Source organism: Notothenia rossii, assembly GCF_949606895.1.
Source record: "Notothenia rossii genome assembly, chromosome: 11".
Lineage (NCBI taxonomy): Eukaryota > Metazoa > Chordata > Actinopteri > Perciformes > Nototheniidae > Notothenia > Notothenia rossii.
Genome location: NC_136910.1, coordinates 37,044,676 through 37,067,707, shown reverse-complemented (window position 1 = coordinate 37,067,707; position 23,032 = coordinate 37,044,676). Strand labels below are relative to the sequence as shown.

At 39.2% G+C, this 23,032-nt stretch overlaps 2 protein-coding genes across 5 annotated transcripts in view; both read left to right on the top strand.

Annotated features, from left to right (window-relative positions):
• Positions 1-4,664: 4,664 nt before the first annotated feature.
• LOC307025048 (protein CutA homolog) lies at positions 4,665-12,487 on the top strand. Of its 4 annotated transcripts, none has more exons than XM_079659632.1 (7): positions 4,668-4,807; positions 4,896-4,974; positions 5,592-5,740; positions 6,956-7,015; positions 7,779-7,824; positions 7,936-7,985; positions 11,217-12,487. In XM_079659632.1, the coding sequence occupies exons 2-7, from the start codon at positions 4,897-4,899 to the stop codon at positions 11,317-11,319; spliced, it is 486 nt and encodes a 161-aa protein (XP_079515758.1). In that variant the 5' UTR covers positions 4,668-4,807; position 4,896; the 3' UTR covers positions 11,320-12,487. The 4 variants fall into 4 exon arrangements, with proteins under 4 accessions (XP_079515756.1, XP_079515758.1, XP_079515755.1 ...); XM_079659631.1 differs by having other exon boundaries at positions 4,672-4,807; positions 4,893-4,974; XM_079659630.1 differs by lacking the exon at positions 4,896-4,974 and having other exon boundaries at positions 4,665-4,807.
• A 3,442-nt stretch (positions 12,488-15,929) lies between these two features.
• LOC307025197 (uncharacterized protein) overlaps positions 15,930-23,032 on the top strand; it is a 109,734-nt gene continuing 102,631 nt past the window's right edge. The window contains exon 1 of the mRNA XM_079659822.1: positions 15,930-16,166. Within this exon, the coding sequence (XP_079515948.1) occupies positions 16,127-16,166 (40 nt within the window). The 5' untranslated portion in view covers positions 15,930-16,126. The remainder of the gene's footprint in view (positions 16,167-23,032) is intronic.

Below are 23,032 nucleotides of genomic sequence, written 5' to 3'. Positions count from 1 at the left end.
ATGGCAGGGGAAAAAGCCCCAGAGGAAAATGTGATACTAGGAATTGGCTGACTGTGTGACATGAAGAGGGAGGAGATGAGATTATGTAGATGAAGTGGTTGCAGGTTTAGGGGTGACTTATAAACAGGGTAAATAGGAGCGCAGGCTGTTGGTTGGCTGATTAGGTGCTGTATATAAAATCTTGCCCTAAGCATGCCTCTGGCTGCCCTTTTCATGGTGATTTCTGCATTTCCATAATGCCATTTTCCGAGTGTCTGAGGTTTACACACTCACACACACACACACACACACACACACACACACACACACACACACACACACACACACACACACACACACACACACACACACACACACACACACACACACACACAGACACTCCAACTATACACCCAGCTCAAAGTTTGATTTGCATTGGACTACACATCAATAAACAGTTTTTTTTTTTCCAGTGCTATGTTTTTCCAAATGACCTTGCTTTGTGCAGACAGAATTTCTGCAGGAGTGAACATTCAAAAAGTTTGCTTGTTGATCTGTTTTTTGAATATTGTTTGTATATTTGTATGCTTTCAACGTGAGAGTGCATACTGTGTTCAGTTTGCTGTTGCTGTTTGAATCCTCACCAGAACTGTGTGCAATATCGATTCATTATTTCAAATGTTGGAGTGTTTAATCATTGTGGTTCCTGTGGAAAATGTTTTGGATAAATACTGAGATGGTGCAGTTGAGAGCAGCTTTTTTCCAAGATGTAACCCCTTTTCGAACACACACACACACACGCACACACACAAACACTTTTCTTCCATCAAGTCTCCACTGTTCATCCTCCACTTTGTTGCCTGCAGGCACTCTAACTTGGAGTCTGAACTTATTATGCATCTCCCTTCTCTGAATTTGGGTGCACTCAGCTTGTGAATGGAAAAGGAATGAGCTCATTCTACCTGCGTCAGCGCGAGGAATGTTTCTGCTGCAGACGGCTCGGTGAGGAAAGTGTAATGAGGAAGCACAGGGTTTTCAGCGTTGGAGGTGAACACTCCCCTCCTCGCGTTCAGCCTCGGATCTCCCTCTCAACCAATCAAGCTTGACGTGATTTAAGCCTCCCACCGCTGCATGTGAACTCCACGAGAACAGATTTATGAAAATGTTTAACTTTTTCCAGTAAGATTGCTCCAGGCTCTCTGTCCTCTCTCAGAGCCAATCAACTGAAACGCTCCATTTCTCTCTGTCTCTCTTCTTCTCCCCCAGTCCACCATCCCTTACTGTGTCTTTGCCCACTATCACACCTTTGTCCACACTTACTAGGGAAATAGGGATGACAAATCTTTCTTCTCAGAAGGGATTGCTGAAGGGATTTATTCCATTGATGTTTGATTCTTTCATGCTGTGTCAAAGGAAGGTAATGCTCTTCTTTCTCCATGGTTACCAACGGCTTTCGATATGTGTGCTTCTGTTGCTAAACAAACATAAGTAATCTATTTTTGCAATCTCTTCTAAAGCGCACAGAGGAAATAAACAACATGACAGTTCAGCTTTGACAAATAGCCTTGGGTGCTCCACTAGTTGTGACATAGAGAGCAGCAAGCAGAAGATGGCTGGACAGAATGGAGGGAGGATACAGTGTTTGTGTGATCCCTGAGAGGGCAGAAGTTTCCTTACCTGAGGGACTTGAGCAGGGAATATCTCTGCAGTAATACCTATGTTGTTGTATATCTGCTGCTTGTCAGAGTTGTGGCGCTGCTACATATACTTCTGTGTTTTTAGCGCACCAACAGGAGCCAGAGCCAGGAATCAGCAGTGATGGATGGCCCTGTGCTCACAGATGGAGCAGTCACTGGAGTTCACCGTGGTGATGGAGACACTTCCCTGCTCGGTCCGTCGACTTTTTTAATTAACCTCTTTGGGAGGACCAGTCTCTTCCTTTAGAGGTAATCGCAGGCTGGAGAGTGCCTTCATTAGGACTTATCTGACCTCTGTGTGTCCAGTAGAGAGCACACTCTCTGTCTCCACACCCTCCTCCACCCATCCAGTGCAGTAATGGCAGTGCCTCACAGAAAGGGCGATACAGCAGACCTTCGGAGTTTCCATTCTCTATAACCTCTCCCTGTCCATGTTCACACACCTCACTCTATTCATCTCCCTGATTGATTTATTTTTCTTTCACAGCAAGGCAACTTCATTGATCCAACCAAAAGACAGTCGCAGTTTAACGGTGAATCAGGCAAGGCCCCTTTTGCCAGAAGCCTTTGTGCTTTTCCTGTTTTCGTGTCTCATTTTATCTTTTCTGCTCTTACTGTGGACCTTGTGGCCTCATTATACACAGACAGCAAGAAGCATCGACAGAAATAAAATGTATCTTATTTTTCACATTAGACTTCTAAGGGACAAACAGGCCTCAGCGCTCCTAAGCGGAAGTGAACCCCTCTGAGTAATGCCCCAGAACAAGCAGATCAAACGCCTCTTCGCTGCCTTTCTTCCTATCTCTCTATTTTGGTTGCATGCCTTCTTTCATGTTGGGGAACAGTGGCTTAAGTGGCTCTATTGGAGCCCTCTGATGGGCTCTTAAATGAAGCCTGTGTGAGCTAGGGAAATAAATTGGTTTGTTCTGAAGCTGACTCCCTTGGCGCCCCCTGCTGTCCGCTCTGTGATCTGTGTTGTATCCGATGAGGGACAACGTCTGGCGGGGAACAGGTAAAAAAATAAAATAAGGACTATGAGTCGGGCAAGTTGCTTTGTTGAAGCTTTTTACATTTTCCTTCAGTAGATGGGAGTTTTATAGAATGAACACTCTGGATTGTATGTATTCACGATGATAGGAGGGGATAAAGAGATAAATGCATGGACCCACATCTCCCCCATGTGGACAACCGGTGTAGAAACACTTTATTTAAACATCCAAAGCTTCTGGAAACTGACTTTTTGTCAGTACACACCCCATTAAAATTCCAACTTATAACCAACACTTTTTATAGCTGCAAGACTTACGTGAAGTTTATTGATTAATTTTTCTCACTCACGTCAAGTTTCCCATCTGGTGTTTGGCAATAAAATGCCAGGCCGAATCCACTTGGTCTGTTTTCTTTTCAACAATTCACCTCTGAATTATTCATTTTTGTAAAAGATTCTAGTTCGCCTAAATCTTCCTCATTCGTATGCAGCCAAGCTGGGTGCTTGACTTTTCAGTTTAACTCATCTGAAAGTTGCCTCAGTGTGGCAGAGATGGTGTGTAGCTGTGTGTGTGCCTTCAACAGTAGATGTGTGTTTGAATCTCATTGGACTTTTGCCAAGAGACTGGATCTGAGATCAGAAACTCTGGTTGTTCTCACTTTAACAACAGGTGACAGAGGTATTTCTCTTTGACTCAGGTGTTGTTTTTCTGTGCTGTGTTTTGGTTTACATCTTGTTACAGAATAATCCCTGCTAATAAACACACATTTGTGTTATCAGGGTTAATTAGTGCATGCCAATCAAGGCTAATATACATACTCTACTCTAGTAGTTACATTAGTTTGCAACAAGTCTCCCTTACATGTGCATCATTATTTGACATTATTACTGTCTTGGATGTCCCATAATCTATTGAGACTTTGTGAAGACAGTTGATTATGTTGTGTTGTTTTCCCACGCATGAATAATAAGGTGTATGTGGACCAAACATTGTGTCGTCATATTGATTAAAACCAGTTATTACAGTTATAGCAGCAAAATAACACAGTAAAATTGTAGGAAGCAGTGGACAAGATATTGAGTCAATGATGTAACGCAGCTAAATAAATGTACTCAAGTGCTGTACTTAAATTGTATTTTGACATACTTGTACTTAACTTGAGTAATTGTAACACAATAAACCACTGTAACTTTTCTTAGAGCACCTGAAAAAGCGCTTAGAAATTAAATGTATTATTATTATTATTATATTATAGTTTTTTATGCGACCTAGTATTTTACGTAAATGGTTATAAGTAGGCTCCACATTGAAAAACGAAAGCCTTTAAACTCCCCTGCATGTACTTAATAAAAACAAGATAACATAATATTCTAAAATAATCTATTACTGTAAAAATATCTATTATGCATTTTGATAACTTTAACTTTTGCTACTTGAAGTACATTTTATTGATAATACTTCTGTACTTCTTACGTTACATTTTCAATTTGGGACTTATTAGTGTAGTATTTTAAGACCAAACTTGTTCTACTTTTACAATAATCTTACTTCTTCTTCCACCACTGGAGATAATTTACTTTACAATCTTGTATGTTGTGAACTTTGGCTTTAAAAACAAAGCTACTGATTCCTGTGTAAAAATAATGTATTCTGAATTTGAAATTCAATATGAATTGTAGCCTATGTGACTTTTGCCATTTACATCGTTAAAATGTAATATCTTTAGGTCTATAATGTATCACGACAGTTTATTTTCAATTTCCACCATTGAAGGAGATCCATGACAGCAATGTGACTTATTTAATGTGCTTCCAGCTTCACAATGTGCGCTGCGAGTCTATAAAAGCTGTGTTTACACGGTAAGACACTAAAGCCGATTATGACCAGGATCTGGAGGCAGGGCAGCGGAGGGTGAAGCGGCGATGTGATTGGTCGTCGACTTGTCAGGAAGTGTCATGCAACCAATTACAGTGCGCGTAGATTTATCTCTGCCTTTGACCATCCGACCTCAAGTACCTGTCAACACAATACACTTCTTGTGTAAAGGTAATGAGATTTCTGAATGTGTTTCTCTCACAAAGCATCCGTTTAACCGGGGGGAGACATGCTCATAAAAATGACGGAACACTAATCATCTCCGCAGTGAGTCTCAGCAATTTTATGAAATAAGTTTGTCCCTCATTACATGCATCAACCGGAGTCCGGGAATGACATTTGTTGCCACTAGCAGGATGGAGTGGCTGTTCCAGCGATGCCATAAAGAAGTATTTTTCTCTGGGTTTCGCTCAGTGCTGCTCATGTCATGTTTGGTAAGAGTTACAACTTAGTTTAATACATTCTCACTATAAAAACTTAGAAAACTTGTTTTTTTTGTTGACATCTGAAATGCAAAAAAAATATTAATTGCATTTATTCTGAAATATTTGTGCTGACCCCACAGCTCTGGGTGTGACCAGTGCTGTGCTGTGCTGTGCAGAGAAGTAGGACAGATTATAAATTGGTCACTGCATCCAAGCCAAGGCCTATAGGCCTACTCATTTATCTGCGCCAAATAATAAGAGTATAAATACTGAATCCAATCCAATCCAAACATGGCAATCCTTTCAGAGGGCAGAAGATAATTAAATTGAGTTATGACTTTGCTGAGTCCAAGCATGAAATAACGTGAAACAGCAACATGTCCAAATCATTTATGTCAGATAGGCTGCAAATATTACATTATGCAAGACACAAGTTCTTCAAGTCTCTTGTGAGTTGTGACTGACTTATTTAACAGTCTGTTGCATTCTGCCCTCTCTATATATACTATGCTATGACGTTTGTATTTTGTTTTTGTCAGTTGCCTTTGTTTGCTTTGTACAGCCCTTTGAGGCATTTGTTGTGATTTGGGGCTATAATACATTTTGATTTGATTTGATTTATACAGCTCTTGGTCCTGTCCGTGTCCATGTACCCCGGGTTGTGGTCCATTGGGGTCCAGCTTCATTCAGCCTTCACAGGGAGCTACGCACCAGGCCACCACTCCCTTCTTCTTATCAACAGCCCCAACGAACTGGCAGCTAAAGACATTGGCAGGTACAGGAGCAGGTCACTTTTTACAGTGTGTATGAATGTACTGATTAAAGAATGTATTATTGATGTTTAAGCAAATGGAAACACATGGCTTTGATGAGTGATGTTACATGACTTAGCTCAAAGGCACAGTGCAACATTTTGGGTCATCTTAAGGTCACGGATTTACTTATCATCTCATATCTTGTTTGTTTAAACTGTGAAGCAGAAGTGAAAATTATTCCTCAAATCTCACTTTTTGTTTAATATTTTAATGCCGGTTTCCACCTTGCTGCAAGTCCTTATTACATTACATTACATATTGTTTATCTGAGGCTTTTACCCAAAGCCACATACATTCAATACCATAGACATGCCTACGGGAGCAATTTGGGGTTAGGTATCTTGCCCAAGGACACTGACATGTTGTCAGGAGGTGAGATCAAACTGCCCACCCCCTGATTTGTATATCATGCTAACCCCTGAGCTATAGCCAACCTCATGCTAAGCTAAGCTAGCCATCTGCTGCCCCAAGCTTCATATTAACTTCACAGAAATGAAAGTGAATGAAGTGGTGTGTCGGAGGTGTGCACATCTAAATACGTTATCAACAAAAGCATCAAAGTACTGCAAAAACTTCTGTCAGCAGAGATTTGATGTCCCCACCTGTGTCCTGAAAAGGCCGGATGACAGTTGCCAAAACTGTCAAATCATCAAGTTAACTGACATGCAACAATGTAAACTTTCTTGACCTTGGTGGGATCAAAAACTAAACTACAGTGTGAAGGCTCAAGGTGATTTAAATAATTGAAAGTAGGTCCACCAGACATACAGTAAGTTTTGACTGAGAGATACATCCCTGTCAAACCCACTGATACAGTGTTGTGTTTGCACTCTCATCTCCTCTGTCAATATAGCACATGTCAAGTTAGAAGTAAGCGGGGCACTGGGCAGGCGCCGGATATGTAAATCACCGGCTTCACAGGAGGGGGCACGGCTGAGCTGGTAATACTGTCGGCTGAGCAGCAGAAAGCAAAGTTTGCAATCTTTCAGAGTTTTTGTGCATTAAGTCTTTCCTGCGGCCTGCTTAAAGAACAACATAATGATGGGCTCAGTTTCATGCAGTAATTAATAAACAGCTGGTGGTCTGTAAGTGTTTAATTTGTCTCTTTTTCCTTTTTCCATATCTACCCCGCTACGTTTCCATCCATGCTCCCTACTATTCTGTCTTTTTTCCAGGGTGATTATGGAGAGGCGGCTGGCAGCCAGTATCAACATTCTCGCCAGGACCTCTACAATGTAAATCAAACTGACCTCCTACAATGACACAACTTTGAACCCAGCTGGGGCACAAACAGACTATCTTAGTGCTTACATGTGCAGAGATGCTTAAACACGTGTTGTTTCTCTGACCTACATGACTGGTTACCTAGGAAATCACAAGGTCAATGGGCTGCATCTCAATGCGTTTATCCGTTTTTCCACCACTTGAGTGGCAGATAGCCTTCAAGCGGTCATTGGAATTCATGGATTAGCTTTTCTGTTAATGCATAAACCACAAAAGGAACAAGGGAGGAGCAACTGAGGAGAGTAACTCATTCGAAAAGGCCATATAAAACGTGTTAAAGAACAGAGGTTTAGCCTAAAAATAGAGGATGTGGTTCCAGTAGTTTAGGGGTAATGGAGGTGATAGGGATTTTAATGTGTGGGTAAAGTACTGAAGGAGTTTCAGCTATAGGCTCAAGTAGTTTTATTCCTCATTTATTCTGGCATTTAACATGTTTAAATATAGGTTTTCTGCTTGGTTTTAACTGTCCTTCACAATCCAAGAGAAATGGCAACATAAAAGCCTGGCATCACTGCGAATCACAGCCGCAATAATAATTATGGCTTTTCACAGTTTGATGTTGAGAGCTTTCAGAAATCATTTTACAAAACCTTTTTTACTCAATTCAAGGATCTGCCCCTTACACTGGTACTCTTGAGTCTAGTCATAATTCACAGTTACTTATGTGCAGTAAATGGGGCTTTTTTAATGTCAGTGGTTTTTCTGGTTCTTTAGGTACTACTGGAAGGGTGAAATCCAAGATGCAAGTGAAGTTCTGATGGTAAGCTTACTGACAAACAACATCCTTTTTCTATACACATGTACTCAACAAGGATGCTGAAATTCCTGTTAAACTGCAGAAGTGTAAAATTAGATGTCGCTGTTGTTGCAGCTGGTGAAAACAAAGACCTCCAGGATCCAGCAGGTCATGGATTTTGTAAGGTGAGAGGTTGCTCTATGTAACAGTTATTAACTTTATTTCTATTACCATCCAGGTTTCAAACTAACTTCATGTTAAATCTGTGCGTGCTCCTGTAGACATGCTTTCAACTGTTGTTGCGGTTATTTTCAACTTGGACCATATTATTTATGTACTTAAAATGATTCCATTGCAACAAAAGCTATGACTGTATGTTCAACAAATTACAGCATTATAATCAACAGTGTTGTGCAAAATATATTTTTCTTGATCTGAATTTACTGTTGGTGTGCTTAAGAGTAATCTATTGAGTTTTTAACGTTGGTAAATGTTCTCCAGCACCATCAAAAAGCCATAAACAGTTAATGATCCACATTTCAGTTTGGCCAGTTGTGATTGCATCATCAGACAATTATACTTGTTCATGTGCTAAGTTGTTGAAGTGGCATCTTTCTGAGCTAAAAAGTCCAGGTTGAAAATAATTGAAATCAACAGGAACTCCTAATGATTGCTGCTTCCTGCTTTGCTACAGTGCAGATGCGCTTCTCACTTCCTTTCTGCTTTGCTGATATTTGTGCGACTTCTTCATACTTTTTCTTACTTGTGTCAAACTAAAACCTTTAAGGAAGTTTCCTAAGACTTGTTGTTACTACTAAAATATTTAGGGTGGATTATTTATGCAACACTACCCACAAAATGAGCGTGCCCCAAAGAGAAACTTAGTGGTCCACTGACAAAGTTTTATTGAGGAATGCAATATACCTCTTGGCTTATCACAATCGATGAAGAGCACAGATTGTCATAAACTGTTGCCCAAGATTGCTTGATAAAAAGTATATTCTTGCTGGAAAAGTTTTCTGAACGCCTGGCACTTTTCCAAAGTCTTCTGCCTCTTAACTCAACAAGATGGACAGCTATCTTTTAATAACACCACACCTTTCCTTAGCCTCACCGAGACAAAACCAGTGAATTCATGTGCAATGAATTTGATTGCTGCCTGCTGAGATAATCTGTGTGCAAAAGCCATAAATAAGTACAAGGTTGTACTCCTGCAGATGGCACGATGTATGGATTTAGTAGAGCTAACTTGGACCCAGGACATCTGTTGGACAGCCAATGGTGGGCACGAGGAACACACTTACCCCATTAACACAAAAAATAACATAGGAAATGAAGAGAAAATATCTCATGTGGAAGAAAGAGGGAAATCTCTTTGAAGAAAATGATTCATTCACAATTCATGGTCCCATTTCCCGAGTTAGGAAGTTGTTTTTCCGACTTTGGTGTGTTGATGAGCCTGTGATAATGTGGAAGAAGGCATGGACGCTCAAAAAGAAGATGTCTTGTATGTTATTACTCAGAGCACTTAAAAACATGTTGAATGAGCTGTTGTGCTGACATGACGGGCTATTCATGTGATTATATTATTACATTACATTGCATTTAGCTGACGCTTTTATCCAAAGCAACTTACAATAAGTACATTCGACCAGGAAGATACAACCTTGAAGAAAACAGAATCATATAAGTACATCAGGTTTCATAGAGCCAAACATTTCAAGTGCTACTCAACTGGCTTTAGATAAGCCAGTCCTTTATCAGTATATAAGTGCTTTGTTAGTAATTCTATCGCTCGAAGTAGAGTCAAAACTAGTTTTAAACACAACATAATTTTTGCTCACCCTTGATTTTTACTCGCTTTAAAATGTATTAGGGTTCTTCATTTCACCATGCGTCACCCTTCCACCAAGGGTCGTGAAAATAAGACCATTCTTTTATTTAGTAATCCTGCTGTCAGAAAGACAGACAGACAAATAAACCAGGCTAAAATCAAAACACATTGTGGCAAAAGTTAAGAACACATACTACATTCCAGGTGCTATGGTCTGTAACACAAAAGAGAACATTTTGGGGTCCAGAGATATTTGCAGAAATAACGGTATGGACACACTGATAGCCCCGTTTTATTTTGTATGACTGTACCACTGCCAACAGAGGGATCAAAAGGTTCAACAGACTTATATCAAAACCTGCGGACTGAAAAGAATCAAAGTTACTGATACCTTCAATCTGTTCTGGGGATGTAGGCCTCTTTTCAGGACAGGGGGCCTCCACTGAAGCAGATCTAAAGCCGATGGTTCTTATGGACTCTTTCTGAAACACCCATCTATCAGGCCATGGATGATGCGCCCAGTTGCAGCAGCTTTAGCTTTAGCGCCTCAATGTCAGCAGCTGATGGATCCGTCTAAATACTGAAAGGAAGTTTCTTCTTTGACATAATTGCCAAAATGAATAATACATGTAATTGATTTGCTCTCAACAAACCTTCCTGTATATGTACTCCTTGGTATTCTATCCACTTAATCATTTAATGAATTTCTCCTTGTACACTGACATAATTCATACAATTAGACAAGCTGCTAGTTTCTCCAGGTACAGGGCCTGAGATGTCCTTGCATGCACCAATTCAATTAGTGCACCAAAATTTGAACATGACACAATCATTAACCTTGGAGGAAATCATGCAACATTTGAAGTCTTCCTCCTGCTGATTTGTTATTCTGGCTACAGGCTTTTCTCATTAATCATTTTGACTGCATGGCATCAGATCTACGAATAGTCAACAGTTCTCTACTCCCAGGCTTTTTCTTACATGCGCTAATAACTTAGGAAAAGAACAATCTAGACAGCTTTCTAATGAAATAAAGTGTTTTTTTAACAGCTTTACACGTTCCAAGCAGGAACAACAATAAATAATTTATACTCAGAATGTGGACCACACTTCAGCATTGAGGCTACTCTTGTTAAGCTCTTGAATCATATCTGCTTAAATACAGACTTTTGAAAAGCTTCATTCTTATCAATAGATCTCAGTGCTGCATTTAACACAGTCAGTCATAGTGAAAGCTCTGTGGGACTTTCTGTCACAGTGCTAAACTGGTTTGAATCCCTTTTGAAGGAACATAAAATGGAGTCCCCCAAGGCTCCATCCTAAGGTCTTTTCTGTTCAATATTTAGATGCAAAGATTAGAAAAAACATAATATTATTTTTGCAGACATAGAGTTTTTAACGATATCACCAAGGGACTATTGTGTATCTTCATATTCTCTTTATACTGCTTTGTGTTTCTTTTATATATTTTCTTATAACATAAAATTGCCTTGCCTCGTATAGATATGTGTTCTTGCTGTAGTGTTTATCTTTTATAAATAAAATGTATGTATCATTTTGTATTTGTCTGGGTCCCTTCAAGGTCTGTCCATCCCTACGCTAACCCAGAAGTCCTCAGCTTCCTGGTGGAGGACGGCAGTCTGGCTTACATGAAGTGGATGGATGAAGCCATTCCAGACGACTGATACGTTTGTGAAATCAAAGAAAAGTTCAACATGGACTGCAGCTGAACATGGAAAATGAGCCATGTGTACAGGCTGATGTTTGAAGGCTTTGGATCGAGGGGTTCAGAAAGCAACACTAGTTTGACACATGACATTTATACTTTTTGTTGCTCTGACCTTGTCATAGCAAATTCCACTACTACTGTGGAGATTTGATTTCAACTTTAAAGTATTTTGTGCCACATTCTCAGAAGGAACTTACCTCTTTTTGACTGGCATCTTGTCAGTTTTAAGTCAGTTTGCAAAGTATATTAATCTGGTGTTAACGATAACAGTACCTCAGCTTTGTGCTAAGGGATTCTCAGTAAACTCATTGGTTAAATACACTCCAAGTTGTCTAGGTTTAGAAAATAATATTGGTATCAGTACAGGAATCACCAGTCTGTATCATGCATTTTAGTCCTCACTATTCACTACATCAATGCATTTTTGCATATACATTGCTGAAGCATTTATACAAATACTGTCTTCTAAAAGCAGTAATCTTTGAATAGTGGCATTTGATGAACCATCTCCTCCTCTATTTTAATCACATTTACATTTATATTCTATTTTATTTGGTCTAGTTTTACTTAGGTATTCTTTTAAGATGACACATCTCTTTTCCTTTTAACAAACATTGAGGTTTGCCTTACAGGTTTAATGGTTTAAATGATTAATATAATAATAGTGTTTCCTTTACTGGAAGGCGGCACACAACTGTCTGCCTTGAGAAATAGAATTGAAGTGAAAGGTCGGTGTGTCATAAAAGAACAATACTGCTGAATTTCAGTCCAACTCTACTCCAGGTTAGCCCTGTTTGTACCAATAAAACATTGAAACCACCTTGTAGAACCTCAGAGAAAACTACACAGTACTACTGATAATACATTAACAAACAGATGTGACCGACAACATTTTGCGTTATTGTACATTTTGACCATTTCTCCATTGTTTTTATCATGAATATATAAAACATTATATCGTTTTGTATGTATAATGAGGGACTGATGCTGATCAGAGCAGCCTGGCTAAATAACTTAAATTGAATAACAAAAACAAACAATCAACACTCTGATACAGGTGTGCGTTGCAGGGCTTGCCTGAAAATGTTCTTACTGTGGAAATAATAAAGGATTATGTTATTTTATCTTGTTAACTGGATCTTTGATACATGACCACAGAGGTTTAATAAAAAAAATTAAAAAAAGGAATATACATTACAATAAATCTGTTAAACCAATCCATACTGTGTTTGCAGTTACAGGTCAGCCTTGTTTACCTCATTATATAAAAGTAAACTTTAATCCTCAGTCTGCAGAAAAAGTGTTTCCGGCATGAGGTCCCAACAAAGAAACTGCAGACCGGGTTTAGTCGTGTGTTGTGTCTGTAGAGCCAGAATAATCCTCTGCATCAGCTCCTGGGATCAGGCCATTTGATGGCTTGTGTGAATGTGCGCATTTGTGTGTATATGGGCGTACCCATTCACATCAATGCGTGTGTAAAAGCCATGTCACAGGCTATACTTACAGAAAGTATGCCTTTGTGAGTTGTTACGGTTGACTATAACAAATTCCGATGTAATATGAATATTGCATAATATTGCATCAAAAGTATACTGCTATTTGGTTAGGTGTTCACTAGATGGTGGTGTTTCAAGGACATAAAAATACTGTTTCTAGACATTAACATGTAGATCCTGCTATATTACTGCAGTATCTTTTTTTTGTCAGATATTATAACAAAAACACAATCTGCTCATTTCCCAGCCCAATATTTTCATTCAGGGTTGAGAAGTAAGCTGCAACTACTACCAATAACTAGTTTGAAAGAGGTTTTGTAGTAATACTTAATATGAAACGACGTTCAATCTTGTAGTGAGCTTGAAGTTTCATTTGACTAAAAGCATGATGTGTCTTTCCTATATTTGTATCACTATTATTGCTATAATAATACCACACTTAATAAGCACTGCACACACATAATTAAACATTTGAATATAAACTCTCTCACTATTAATTATCTATCGACTGTACACTGTAATTCTGTAAAGACCCTCTACAGTTAATTCAAGCCTAATTGGTTGAGGCAACTAGAGAAAAAAAACATATATATGGGTCATTAAATTATCTGTGGGATGCAGTTAGGAAGAGGATAATTAATCTGAAAGAAACAGACGCTGATAGCATGCTTCCACTGAGAAATCCAATAAACTGAGGATAACACACACAAACACACAACTCTCTGATCGGACAAAGCAAGAATGGAAAGCTAACCATTGTGTGTTGTTTTTGCAAAGGTCGGCCTGTAGTGTTGTCAAACTGCGCTTCAAAGCAGGTTATGGTCATGGGTAACACAGGCAACACTATAAACATTATCCCTTACATTATTAGTATGGAAAAGGCAGATCTGAAAGAAGTACTTAAATCATTTACTTAAGTGAAATTATACATAGTTTGTCTAAAAATACTCCATTACAAGTCAAAGTTATTTAATCTTAATGTTTCTTAAGTAGAAGCAAATAAGTATTCAACAAAATGGACTCAAAGTATCAAAAGTGAATGTACTCATTATGAACAATGGCTCTTTTGAATGTATTTTAATATTGTAGTATATTATATTATTGTGTTTTTATCGCGTTCAAGTAGATGTAACAGACTGTTTGTGCTTGTCAACAAGTTATTTTAGCAACCCATCAACATATTTTTCCAAATCAACATAAACATACAGTATACTGCTTTTAACATGTTGTGTGTTTACCAGTATATTCTTCCATCATGTCAATATGTATTTATGTTTCTGTAAGTGATCATGCTTACTCTTTTTTTAGTAACCCAAACCTTCATCTGTACAAGAAGTGCTGCTGCCATCCTTTTGCAGAGTGGCACAATCTTGAAGAAGGGGCTGGAGTTTGGGAGAATTCATTGTAAGTAGGAGGAATATTTTAGCAGCGGACAGTTCAGTAATGGACTGGGAGGAGCTACTCCAAACAGAAAGATGCTCTCTCCAGTAGAGGTGACAGATGAGTGATTATTCAGCATCCAATAACTGCTTCCAATAGCACATGATCTACTTTTTTCTTTTAACTTAATGCATCTTTTTGAATACAATTATATATGTTCTGCATTTTCAGAGTCACTGTGTGTTTGATAATATGCGCACACAGTAGAGCAAGATGGGTTTATTTTAAATAGGTTGAAAATGAGTTTTTATATTTAAAATATTGTTGCATGGATCCGCTTGTCCGGACGTGGCCATGTTCACTGCCATCGTTAGACTTACCTGCTACAGAGGAAGAGAAGCTTTGAGCTCTAAATCTCCTGCTGTGCCTTCTGTACAATACAAAGTAGAAAGAAAACAAAACATAGCTTAAATGGAAGATGAATACTGATAATAAGCAAAGAAACAAGGGGAAACAATGACGTGAATACAATTTGAGAGCAGTGAAATATGCAGCAGAGAACAAGGATTAACACTGTGACCCTATTAAGATGGACACACTTCTGAAAACGGATATTGAAGTGATGCCAAGAGAGATATGAAATTGACCAAATAAATCAGAGCATTAATTGAATAATTATTGAGTCCAAGAAGTGTCAGTAGTGACGCTCTGTGAAATCCATGGAAAACATTACTGCTCCTTTAAAGAAAAGGTATACAACCAGGCATGCAGAATGGCTTGTGTGTGGGTATGCATAATTACACTGTTTTGGAAAAAGTGTAGATTAAAACAGTTCAATTAAGTTAAGCTAAAAAGTATTAGTATAAGAAATACATAAAGTACAAAACATAAAAGTACACTATGCAAAATGGCCAATTGTCCAGATTATGCACACTACATATTTGAAATACTTATGCATTCATTTGATCATTGCTTTCTTCATCCATAATATTCCATCATAATCAATGTGTTGAGTACGCTCTTGTCCTATGAATTTGAGTGAAGAAGAAGTATAAAGTAGGAGAAATCACTCAAAAATAGTACTTACAAATTGTAAAAGTACGTTACTTGAGTAAAAGTACTTAGTTACTTTCCGCCACTGATTGAATTTGCATACCAGACCTGGTGTCCTCTAATAGATACAGGGTTTTAATCAAGAGTAAAAGACGCCTTTAATTCATCGTACATGCAGTCGAGGACAATTTTATTAAGGATATTGGACTAATAACAAGTAGACTCTGCTCTGAAGTAGGTCTTTGTAATGTGTGGATTCATCTTATGCAAACATAGTGGCATTTTGACATTTAAGATTTACTGGCTACAAATTCAGATAAGATAGATCTCTGACACACAGCCAAACTGATTTTGTGGTACATGTAAGGTCTGAATTGGTTTAGCGCTCTGCGTGGCAGGCTAACGTTGAAGGGAGGGACAAGTAATGGCTCAGTGCCTCAGAGAGTAAGCTTACACTACAAGGTGATTGCTTCCTTCCTCTCTTCAGCACCTCCTCTTCTCCCTCCTCATGCTCCTCCCATCTCCCTGCCTCTGTGTACCTCATAAATCACCATCTGCAGTCCATGTGTTTTGCGCAAGACTTACACATTCCCAGAAAATGAGAATGAGAAAGAGAGAAATTGAGAATGAGATTGGTGACACTTGGCGAGGTACAAAATAATCCAATTGCTTCTCCCTCTGTACCTTCCTCCTGGCTCTGATGCTCCCTCGCTCACTCCCTCAGCTGCTACGTGGACTCCGTCATCAAAACACACAGTGAGGCGTGCTGGCTTGCTCACACTCTGTGGCTTGTGGACACACACACACAGTCTCACACTGGAGCCAACATTCAAGATGCAGCAGCAAGAGAGCATGTCTTCTGATTCCCTGTCAGGTAAACGCTAAATAAGATGTGTATCTCTGTCATGCATCCCCTTTTTCTGCATCATTATCCATCTTGGCTCCCCTCCTCTGACTGTTGAATTACTCTTTTTTCCCCCTCTCCTATTCTGTATCCATCTGCTCGTGTTCCTTATGTGTGTTTTTCTTCCTCTTATACTGTAAGTACATGTGTTGTGGGATAAGAGGCGATAAACACAATGACTGTTATTGTTGAAAACAGGAGGAGAACCTATTTCCATATGGCAGTGCTGTAAGGAGTACATTAAGGTGGAACAGCTCCTGCTACTACTGCTGCCTCACATCCAAAGCACAGCTGTGAAACTGCATATGGACTAGAATATTGCACTCTTCTGACCTAGATACAATAACAACGCTCGTGCTACTTTAGCCGGGATCCTTGTTTTCCTTTTACTTACAACAACTGGAGTATTTAAGAGGACTGTTGTTTTGAGTGTCCTCCTATGGAGATACAGCATCATTTGCATGCTGAGTGCTATGGAAACTCAGTTGTTATTTTAACAAGTGTGAGATCAAAGCAAGTGGCTGTTTTTTTTTAACAGTGGAAGAGTCTGTTGGTGTGTGCTGTCGTTGGCCTTTAGAGGTTTTAATCTGTCTTTGGTGATGAGGACAATCCTGCTGGGCATTGAGCTGGGAACCAGACTGTGCACACATGTTTCATTAGTTATGTAATTAATTTGAAAGGAGCAAGTGAAATGTAAGCCGAGAGGTAAAATCCTGATTGGTCATGATTTGCGCTGCCTAAATGCTGAGGTGTAGGCTACCATACTGGTGAGAATAATAACATTTCAACGACTATGAAATGTGAAAGGTCAAGATATTACTAACACCTTTTTTTTTTTTCCTCACTGCACAGCATCGAAACTCATTAAAGGCTACTCAAAGTGAGCCTGAGAACTAAAAAAACTGAAAATAATAATAAATAGGTTTCCTATTACCACACCTTCTTAACAAGTTCAAAAAACGTGTGCGACCATGCATTTATTCATAATCTGTCAAAAATAAGTAGACGTATCCACTGTGAGGTCACACATTAGTTTGTGAGCTAAGAGTTTAAAGTTTGGCAATTTGGGTTTTTTCATCTTGTTTTTTTGGAGACTGACCATATTTGGACCAGGGGCTGGAGCACTTTATTAGCGACCTGTCAATCATGATGTAGCTTTATGCACTGAAGCATACACTGCTTTATTGTGTGCTTTTACCCTTAATAAGACACAATTTACAAAATAAGCATTATGCTGTATTGAAGATGACTTCAAACTAGCAATGTGAACAAAAATCTATTAGCAAATGATAACTGAGATAATATACTCCCGTCAGAAGTTGGGTCATTTTCTCATAGACTTCTTTACAACCAGATCGCTCAGTCGTCCCCCTATATGGCCATCAGAAATAATTCATATTTGAGGCACATTAGCTTCATATTTCAGAACCAGACATACATCCATACATCCACACCAAAATGTGTTTGAATGTATGCAAAGTGGCAGGTGACACAGTACTAGAGCAAAATGCATCTTTTACTGCCCTGAATCAACAAACTATGATGGAAAAACAAAACATCACATCACATGTTTGCTTCAGGTAGGTAAGATTAAAAAACAGAAGGTGATTATTTTTTTCTACTAATCGGAACATTGTGCCTGAATTCCACAGGGGACTGTTTATATGACTCCAAAAAATACTGAGTATTAAATTGTGACTCCGAGTTGCACGGTGATACTTGGAGAAAGACAAAACCTCATGTTGTTAAGGCTGTCACGGTGCTGCTCATGATTTACCGACAGTTCAAATATCTGACGCCTCGCCTGTCACCCATCTCCAGTTTCATGCTCGTTCCTCTGTGAAATCATTATCAGTATATCCTCCAGTTCGGGTTGCTTCACGTCACTTCTGCTGCGCTTAATGTGTGTTCACAAACCAACAGCAGAACAAGCCAGCAACACGGCTCTGAGGTGCTGCTACAGATGCACTAACTAATTCATGGTCTTCATGACAGATGGGCGTTATTAGTATGGTGCAATCTCGGAGTGAACGAGAAAGGCATACGCTTACCCTTAAGTATATTGTAATGGCCTGCAGCAGTGACAATAGCAGGTGGCAAGCATGATCATATCATGTTGTGAGTGCGAGTTGAAGAAATGTGAAGGTTCACAGGGAGTTAAAACGGGGGAAACGTTGAAACCACCACGACAGGTGAACCACATGCCCTCTCAGACTCTTTCAGTTATGAATTTCTGCAGCATGCCACTCTGGTTTCCTTTCTAATGACAATACATTTTTCCTGATTGCCTTGGCACAGTTTCTACAACAGTTTGAATGTGCAAATTCTTAATCAAAGAGCCAAACTGCACTAAAAGAACTGGCAACAAATTATTTCCGGAACTGTACTGTAATTTCCTGAGTATGAGCAGCCTACAAAATACACACACACACACAGCCCTGGCAAAACCTTGTATGTTACAAATGTCAAACAGTCAGTCCTTTAACACCACACATTTAAATTTCAGTCCTCTGCATTTTCCAGAATCTAGAGACATTTAAATAACAAGACAAATATTTGGTTAGAAATATTGATCCCCCCGTCCGTGTCTGTAAAGCATCATTGCTAATAGTCTGGAATAGTACAGAAAAATAACCCTTTCTTTCTCAGATTGCTGGCGCCACACAATGGTGAGCCATGCATGAGACACCATGGAATAATAGAGCAATATAAATAAATGTTGCTTTGTTGAAACATTGAATATGGGGATAGTCACACAAAATTAAGTCGCACAGTTGCATGGTCATCCAAGAGTTTAGTCACATGTGTTTCTGGTAGTCAACATTCAAATGTTTAGGATTCAAGGCATTGGGTGCTTTCCATTTCCATATCACATTCAAATATGAAAATGTTTTATTAACTGAAATATAAAGGAAAAGTGGAAACTCTGGTTTACCTTATAGGGTGCAACATTGTCCTATAAAAACAATTTAGCTTGCAGAGAGAAGCAGTAAAGGACCTGTGTGAATCACAATGGGCTAAATAAAAACAAAAGATGTTGGAGGGCAAAACCGCAGCAGGCATCTTGGGATTACAGAATATAAATTCTCAGCAAACATCAGGACCCTTGAACACACCGTGTATTTTTTGCTATACCTATCAATCCGACAGCACTGAAACCTAGCTCAATATTGCCTGCATTGAAATTATATAAGAGATCTCAGGTACCCACACAGCACCCGAGACAGAATTTCAAAAAGGGAGGAATTGGATTTTAGGTATAAATATATTGCACTAGTTTTGGAGAACACGTTACCCATTTAAAAAAACATTTCCTCAACTTTTGCACTTTTTCTATGACGTGCAAATCCATCCATTGTAACAGCCACCACATACGTTTTGTTGATTGTCTTGTATCTTGAATTTAGATTCCTCTGCTTGGTTCGCCCATTCCCTTTCGTGACTCATATGATACCGAGCAATTGTTCTGTAACAACTCAAAGGAAATCAAAGCTGGATTGTTTTTTAGGCACTCCAAGTTTCTTTAATTTGTGATGTCACTGCGCCTCCTTCATCTGTATCATGTAACAACAACAAGAAGGGTCTGACAAAGAACATCTCTGCTCCGCAGAGTTAAGATGTACGTTATCTCATTAGGTTTTCCTTTTAAAGCTAATGCATTGTTTATTTCAGTGAAGGCTTCCAGAGTCATTTATTTTCAGTAACATTGCTGCACAAGAAAAACATGACAAAACCGAACAGTTGTTCATTCCTGTATCGATTCCTTAGTCCCTGTTACACGTCACTGTAGCAAAATGAATATGAAGTTCTTACTTTAAGATAACAATGTGGCATAATGTTGTTTAAAGGTCCCATGTCTTGGCCATTTCTACTGATCATAATCCCGCCCCCCCCCCCCCCCACTTTAGTCAACATCTGTTCAAGTGAGCAAACTAAAACATGATATATTGCATTACCAATAAACTACATATTCTAATTTTAAAACTTTTTTTGAACATGTATGTGCTCAAGAATTATAAGGGACCAGCAACTGAGGTAACTGAGGATGCTGAGTCCATTTCTGATGTTTTCAGTATAAATGTAAATACAAATATGTCAGTTTTAACCGGAAGATGTCAATGTTTGTACTCTGGGTGGACTGATCTTTATACATTTTGGTTTGATTTTGAAGATTTAGTGGACTCTGGATCATTTGGATAGGACAGATTGCTTATTTATTAGAAAAATAATTGTCCACAGTAGAGGCAATCATTTGTATGTTGTGCTCTCTATATCCAATGGTCGCAACACTACTCATGGTATTCAAAAACAGCCCACTGAGATTTCAAATATGGCCACTTTCTGGTTGAAATTGCAATTCTGTATCCTGAAAATGTCAGAAATGAACTGAGCATCCTCAATAACCCCCAAATCCATTCCAAAATTAATAATCCATTAATGAATATTAACGCAAATGTATGCTAATTCTGTAAATTGCCCAACATATGCAAGTTAACGTCCGGCAGTTTCTATGTGCAGGGGACCCGTACTATACATTTCTAACATTAAACGTATGTGTACTTAACAGTTCCGTGATCACTAAGCTGGCACTAGAGTATTACTGAGAGCAGCTACTGAGGATGACAAAGTGTGTGTCAGTGTGTATAACCAAAGCTTCATCCATTGCAGAAAAGTGTAGCACTGCCTACGCAACTCCAACTCACCAGCTAAGAGATATGACACAAAATCTACTGTAACAGGAGGTCAAGGCTTAAAAGTAAAGGTGATTAGAGTTCAAAGAAACAAAATGGAAATAAAACGTTCTCTTATTGACCTCTGAATCCATTGTTATATTAGTATTCAGGTACTGCCCTTCTATTTTGCTCTCGGCTTATAGTTCTTGTTTTTTTTCTCATAGTTTGTCAACTTTAAGCAGGCTTTGTTATCACAGAAACACAGGAACACAATGATCATTTCCGACAGTTCCTTTTTCACAATTATGGTTCACAGTCCAGCTTTTATTCTGAGAATTTAACAAATCAGTTGTTTGTGAGTGTGTGTGACTGACAGGAAAAGGTGTGCCAGTTAACACATTAGCAGTGAACCCATTCAGCCCTGCAAACAAAATCACCCATGTCATATTATAGTCGAACAGCAAATGCATTTAGTTTAATTATTTTTATCTTAATTATTTTGCTCCTCCGTGCAATTCCATCAGATATTTGTCTTTATCTCACCCAAGATATTTTGTCTAATTGTAGATTTATTTTGTTTTTTTACAACCTTCTTGCAGAGTCTATTTCTTGCTCAAACTTCAACTGTGAAACAAAAGTGTGATCCAATCCGTCTCTCACAGTTTATGAGGTTTATCTTTATGGTGTTTTCAAGCAAGATGCGACAATTGCCTGAAATCAAAGTTAGACGGCAGTTAAAAATGTTACAATAACAGGTTTTACCACAACCATTTGCCTATATCCTCTGCTCTATTCCATTTTGATATTCAGAGTTTTATTGTTTATTTTTTCAACAAAGGGAAATCAAATAACAAGTTTGGCAGATTGTTTTTGGAAGAATGTCTACCCTGCTTTACTGTCCAAGTGGTTTCCAATGTTGATTACTGTATGAGACCTTGTACTACTGTATTGTATCTTTACAAAACATCTTTAGTATACCGCAGGGGTCGGCAACCTTTTTGATATGAAGTGCCATTTAAAAAAATAATTGTTATCAGCGTGCCAACGATCGACAATTATCAAATCAACGGGGGGGGGGGGGGGGGGGGTTGAGGAGCTTGACGCTCGTCAACTATCAGCAGGAGGGCGGGGGAGCCTCGCTGCGGGGAAGCAGTGTGTGTGGACCTGTCAACGCAACTCACGTGATACCGAATTTAACAAACACATTTAAATATTTGGTTTAAACGGCATAATAATAAGGACGTTCTGTGATTCTCCAGAGCACACATGCTATGATATTAGGGTCATGCAGAGTGAGATGAGATCGCTGTCCCTTTAAGAGAGAGAGAAAGAGAGGGGTGTGGCTTGTGCATGTGTGTTTGTGGATGGTAGAGCGACAGTGAGAGAACCTATGGAGAGAACGTGTGTATGTTTCTGGAAGTGAAACAAGGAAGCAGAAAAACAGAGGTCTGTGATGTATTTTGTGAAACAGAAAAACAGCTAAATAAATGCAACGGCCTCCCAAGAAGAGCTCGCCTCTCTCTAAAGTGGGTTATTGAACCTGAAGCTTGTTGCTTCTGCCCTCCTCGACTACGGTCTGGGAGCCGACAGGATAGTTCAACACACAGATGGCCAGTCTGCCCCTTTGTAGCATATTATGTCTTTGAGAGATGAGCAGATCACCACTGGGCTTTCAACTAAATACACAGCCACGCAAAAACTGCGGCATTTGTACAGTTCCTTATGGGTACTGCAATTAGTGAAGTGCTTTCCTCCGTGGTGAAACAATCAGCACTGCACCACGGAGGAAAGCGGCAGAATGTCACCTGGAGATAAAGAGAGCGGGGCTGCGTTGCGTGCATGGCTTCCTTCTGCAGGTAACGGGGAGACGCGCTCTGGCGGCGGTCTCGTTAAGGATCCGAAAATACAATTTAAATCATTTTGCATACTTATTCCACTTATTCCTAGTGTGCCACTGGTTACGGTGCCGCGTGCCAATGCTGGCACGCGTGCCAGGGGTTGCCGACCCCTGGTATACCGGATAGTTTATTCCCCTGCAACATTATTGAATGCAATGCTGTTCAGATGAATGTTGGGTGAAGGTTGTATCTCAATATCTTGTGTGGTTGGAGGGAAACTGCCTCAGAGGGAACTTTTTGCCTTTGCAGACCATTTACATGTGCA

Excerpts from the sequence above, each read along its gene's own strand:
- LOC307025048 (XM_079659629.1), top strand. The coding sequence starts at position 4,873 with ATGACATTTGTTGCCACTAGCAGGATGGAGTGGCTGTTCCAGCGATGC. Across the intron at positions 5,741-6,955 it reads GCAGCTAAAGACATTGGCAG|GGTGATTATGGAGAGGCGGC; the intron begins GTACAGGAGCAG and ends TCTTTTTTCCAG. Across the intron at positions 7,825-7,935 it reads ATGCAAGTGAAGTTCTGATG|CTGGTGAAAACAAAGACCTC; the intron begins GTAAGCTTACTG and ends CTGTTGTTGCAG.